General features: G+C 39.6%; 1 protein-coding gene across 1 annotated transcript; it reads right to left on the bottom strand.

Annotated features, from left to right (window-relative positions):
• Positions 1–3,422: 3,422 nt before the first annotated feature.
• On the bottom strand, positions 3,423–4,544 carry LOC135209702 (uncharacterized). The gene has a single exon (XM_064242501.1). It carries the CDS (start codon positions 4,478–4,480, stop codon positions 3,761–3,763), a length of 720 nt encoding a protein of 239 aa, XP_064098571.1. The 5' UTR covers positions 4,481–4,544; the 3' UTR covers positions 3,423–3,760.
• Positions 4,545–5,733: the final 1,189 nt, after the last annotated feature.

Raw genomic sequence — 5,733 nt, 5'->3', positions numbered from 1 at the left:
ACATAACGCAATAGCTGAACCACTCGTGATAAAACAAGATTCGGTGAGAATTACACAGATGTTGTTTCTAAATATAAGACACCGTGGTTGCCCTGATGAATTTTGGCGCCATGGTTTAAATGAAGAACGGAAGTGTTTTGTTTTTTGAGTATATATATATATATATATATATATATATATATATATATATATGTATGTATATATATTTGTGTGTGTGTGTGTGTGTGAAATGTCGCTTTGCTTAGTCCTTATGAAGACTGAAAAGGCACTAAGATATTTGTAGCTTTGCCTGTTTACTGTGGAAGACACGTGCGAATTGGCAATGATCCTGTGGAAGGGGTGTAAGAATACTACCACCGTAGGTCTTGCGTGTCGTAAAATGAGACTAAAAGGACAGCTGCTTACTTTTGAGTAAAAGGCTAGGCCCATCGCCAATAACTGTGGAAACTGCTGCCTTGCAGTCTTACTTTTTAGTAAAACGCTAGACTCACCGCCAAGAACTGAGGAAACTGCTGCCTTGCAGTCGTACTTTTTTAGTTAAAGGCTAGGCCCACCGCCAAGAACTGTGGAAACTGCTTCCTTGCAGTCTTACTTAGTAAAAGGCTAGGCCCACCGCCAATACCTGAGGAAACTGCTGCTTTGCAGTCGTACTTTTTTAGTTAAAGGCCAGGCCCACCGCCAATAACTGTGGAAACTGCTTCCTTGCAGTCTTATTTTTTTTTAGTAAAAGGCTAGGACCACTGCCAATAACTGTGGAAACTGCTTCCTTGCAGTCTTACTTAGTAAAAGGCTAGGCCCACCGCCAATACCTGAGGAAACTGCTGCTTTGCAGTCGTACTTTTTTAGTTAAAGACTAGGCCCACAGCCAATAACTGTGGACACTGCTGCCTTGCAGTCTTACTCTTTTAGTAAAAGGCTAGGCCCACAGCCAATAACTGTGGAAACTGCTTCCTTGCAGTCTTACTTAGTAAAAGGCTAGGCACACCGCCAATACCTGAAGAAACTGCTGCTTTGCAGTCGTACTTTTTCAGTTAAAGGCTAGGCCCACCGCCAATAACTGTGGACACTGCTGCCTTGCAGTCTTACTCTTTTAGTAAAAGGCTAGGACCACTGCCAATAACTGTGGAACTGCTGCCTTGCAGTCTTACTTTTCAGTAAAAGGCTAGTCCCACTGCCAATAAATGTGGAAACTGCTGCCTTGCAGTCGTACTTTTTAGTAAAAGGCTAGATTTTAGCGTCATATCTTCTGTGCAAGAAGACAGGAGAGCAAATACTTTAAAGCACATACTTATTAAAGTTAAACACCAAGATACCCTCCACACAGCTCTCCACAGCATGACTATACTCTGTTTTTTTCCATCTGTCCATCCGCCTGTGGTGTTTTCGCATGGTAACACTGCGTCCCAGGCTTTAAATAGTTACGCTGTGTTAGTTTAAGGTAAATAAATGGATATCTGGGTGTACATTTGCTTCTGAAAAGTGTTTTAATAATTTACTGTATGCGAATTACACCGTTAATATGCGAAATCGGATATTATTATAAATGTTGAATGTAACTATCTAAAGCCGGGACGCAGTGTTACCATGCGCAAACACAACAGGCGGGTGGACAGATGAAAAAAAACCGAGTATAGTTGTTTGTTTACATTTTGGTATTCAGCTTTTACCTACCCTCTTCCTTTCTTTTTTAACGATTTTTAAATTATTTTTATTTTTTAGCATTTTTGAGATAAGATTATAAGTTTTTATTTTATTTATTTATTTATTATTTCTAATTAGTTATTCATTTATAATGATTAATTATTTATTTATATTTATTTATTTATTTATTTATTTTGCAAATTGCAGCCATGAAGATGCAATGAGATATTGCCAAACTCCGACAGCAAAAGAAACTGCTGATTTAGTATACGTGTTGTCTTTATCTGGATGCTCCTTCATAGATAGCTACTATGAAGCTTACAGCTATATGACACACACACACACACATACACACACACACACACACACACACATATATATATATATATATATATATATATATATATATATATATAATATATGCGCTGGTGCAGAACATTAGCGATGAGACATGTCACCTTGTTGATCAGGTTATCATTCATCTTATCAAAGATATATCCACAGTTTATCACAGTCTTACATTTTCAGGCCATAACGGCATACGCATATTCATTTCTGCTTTCTCTTGCAGTCATTTAAGCGGTTGCAAGGTTGGCCATGAACAGTTTAACTGTTCGCATTAATCCAAGATGGATTTCGTGTCTTAGCAGATGCCAGTACAAACAAAATTATTCTTGTAGCGAGGCGCTTTGTGGGATGGCATCTCTCTCTCTCTCTCTCTCTCCACCCCCCGTGACTTAGCAGGAGGGAATAGTTTAGAGATACTGTAGACAATTCAGCGTTTGTTGCCAGTGTTTAAGAGTTGGGTTATAAGCATAATGAGTTATCTGCATATATATATATATATATATATATATATATATATATATATATATATATATGTATATACACTTTTAAGCCACAATGTTTCTCTTATAAAATTATTGTTGAGGATCAGCTCTGTATCAACTGCAAACATCTGTTGTTTCACACTCCACTTAAGATCCACTTTCTCTATCCCATATCATTTCATTTACATCTAATTTCTTCTCTTTGACCTCTCATTAACAGTTTGCGAGACACATTACACAACTTTGCTTCAAAGCCAGAAATAAACCAGACCAGACTCTCTCCCATTTGCGCAATGTAATTCAAAATTGTGAAATTTATATTAGTTGAGTTTTCATGCAATGCTGATGAGGCCCCCTGGCCAAAACGATCTTTCATAACTTTGGATGATCGGCATGCTGTTGGGAGAGTAAAATGGCCTTTGCTGATGTTCAGTCCTGTTCAAGTGTAGGATTGTCATCGGTTTATAATTTTCATTTCATTTCTCATTTTTCCATCTAGCCATACTTTCATTTCAGCGCTGAATGATCTTATAGGTCCCAGTGCTTGGGCTATGCCCTAAATTCCATAATCCATTCATCCATTCCATCCAATGCTGATGAGCCTTGCGTGCGAGTGAAAGAAGCAGCAAATGTTTCTGTAGGTTTTTGAGGATGAGATTTCATCTGTGATTCAAAAGGTGGAGTGTACAAAACTGTAGATGTGGTGCAAATATCTCAGTGCTGAAGTACATAGTACTACACAGGCACCCTTGATATATCTTTTCGTTAAGCCCTTGATACCAATTTCCCCATTGATGGAGTCAGTTATTTGTAACCTTCATTTGCATTTATACAAACAGATAGTTATTCTCGGACGTCATTGTAGAAGCCGTGTTGAATATACGAATATTTTTAGTGATAAAGTTAGGTAGGGAATTAGAAGCAAACCATTTACAGTATGAATTGGATCTGTTTTATTTCAGAATGGACAACCTAGCGTCAGACTAAACAGAAAGTTTATTATTTGCTTTTTTATATACATATATCCTGATACAACAATATGTCCTCCTCAATGTTTACATTCCTTTCGTTTCCAAACAGTCTCAAAGCTATGTGTTATACCTTTCAAGATTATATCTATTATTATGACATCCTCTTGAAGAACATTATACAAGTGGTTATAAACAATAATATCAGTACTTCACACAGCTAACTAGAGTTATCTATTCTTTTTATCAGTGAATCCTGTATCGTGAAAGCCATTGAAAATTTCACTACTCGTGGGTCAAACTCCAAGGAGGTCAAAAGGGTTAGTCACTCTCGACATGGTCAACATAGCCGGCCTCTGGGCTGCGGCGCTGGGCGCAGACGCAGCCAATCGTGACCCGGATGCGGTCAAGTTGCAGGAGGTAGCTCTTTGAGGTATTGCTTCTCCACATCTTGACCTCCTGGCTTACCGGCGTGCACTTGAAGAGACCTCCCTCCGAGCACCGGAAGCCATTGCAAAGGCAATTCACTTCCAGGATTTCGGGAGGAACCATGTCGTCGTCTAGCTTGCGCTTCACCAACTGCCAGGGGCACTCTCCTACGAGCGTGGCATCTCTCAGCCAAGTGGGTATGAGTTCCTGGTGGCTGTCGAGCTCTATGGAGACCTTATCGACGTTGAGGTGGTCGCACACCTCGTTGGGTCCTCTCAGGTTGCTGAAGATGGTAATGGGCAATGATACGTAGTGCCTGAAGTGCTCGAGGATGACCTCTGTAAATGAGCAGTACTCTCCTTGAAGCCAGTGACCCGGGGGCTCTAAAGAATGCAAGTGCAAGGGCACAGTAAGGCCATCTCTTTTGGCCAACTTTTCCGGTGGGTTCGGCATCCAAGATGACAGAAGCTTGACCAGAGAAGTCTTGGTTAGAGGCATCGCCAGTTTCATGTCCAATGTTCTGTTGGTCAAAGGTGACCTAGGCTCTGAGGAGACGAGGTGGAGAAGACCCAGAACGATGAAGAAAACTGAACGTCTCCTCGGCTCCAACATCTTTGCTTGCTGGTGATTGTGAGAACTCGAGCAGAGATATTGATGATTTAGTCTTGAGTGCCAAGCTCGCTCTGAGCATAACAGCGAGATCTCACCTCATTATATAGCAGGGCCCTTGGTGTTGACATGTCAATGGATTATTCTGTACTCTGTAATTTGAGTGTATCTAGGAATAAGAGATTTGTGGTGATAAAGATGAATGTATTCTAGATTGCAGTGCCAGGGTGGTAAAGCTGGTATTGCAAAATCTATGGATTTATTACTATACTGACTGCTGTCTAATAGTGATAGTAACTATCCTGAAAACATTTTCAAAAGATAAGATGCTCTTCAAGTGGGTGACACTAATCCTAGATCTGAAATGGCTTTGATCTCGATTATGATCCTTACAAACGAAAGAAAGGCTTTAGCTATAATGAGCAAGAGAAACTTTAGTTTTAACAGAAGTTATAACCAATCAGAGCAATCGTAGTAACCATTCATAGCGTGTGTAAAGGGGTGTGTCCTTAGACCTATCTCGAGACAAAAACTAATTCATAAGATAAATCTTATGGATGCCATAGAATCTGTTAATCTTATTAAGAATTTAGCTTCATTGATAACTCATAATTACTATTTAACGTAGTGCAAAATGAGGTCCCAACTATGGCTAGATACTTGTATGAAATAATAAAAACATACATTTATACGAAATAAAAAGACCTTGCATGTTCAAATTTAGCTTTATTGCTGTGAGGAACACCAATCCGGCACACAGTTTGAGTTATTTCAATTACTGGTGCCAAAAACGAAACCAATATGTAATCAGTCAAGCAGCCAATGCAATTCCAATCATAAGCACATTCAATATCATCGCATCTGCACCGTAGGTACCAATCGCCTTGGAATCCAAGAACCTAGATATTCAATCAGAGACTGCGCGCAGACATCTCATCTTAGAGGTCGAATTGAAGACGCCGATGGAAGAATATTTCCATCTAACCTTTTCTCTGATGATATGGGACAATCAATGTAATGGCACACACCCATTTGCACCGATATCAAAAGGAATTCTTGGAGCATAACATATACTCTGACCGGGGCATTCCTGATGACAAGAGAACAGGTTTCTGACAGAGGACACTGAAAGCAAATTGCCTCATTCAGAAATGCTTTAGTTACCGATCAGCTCTGAGTGGGTTGTATGTTGTTAACGCCTTCGTCCAGGCAAGTAAACACAAGCTGTAAATTTATGTTATTAACGGCTTCATTCA

The sequence above is a fragment of the Macrobrachium nipponense genome, chromosome 11, assembly GCF_015104395.2.
Source record: "Macrobrachium nipponense isolate FS-2020 chromosome 11, ASM1510439v2, whole genome shotgun sequence".
Classification (NCBI taxonomy): domain Eukaryota; kingdom Metazoa; phylum Arthropoda; class Malacostraca; order Decapoda; family Palaemonidae; genus Macrobrachium; species Macrobrachium nipponense.
This window is presented reverse-complemented; position numbering and strand designations above follow the sequence as displayed.

Coding starts and splice junctions, on each gene's coding strand:
- LOC135209702 (XM_064242501.1), bottom strand. CDS start 4,480: ATGTTGGAGCCGAGGAGACGTTCAGTTTTCTTCATCGTTCTGGGTCTT.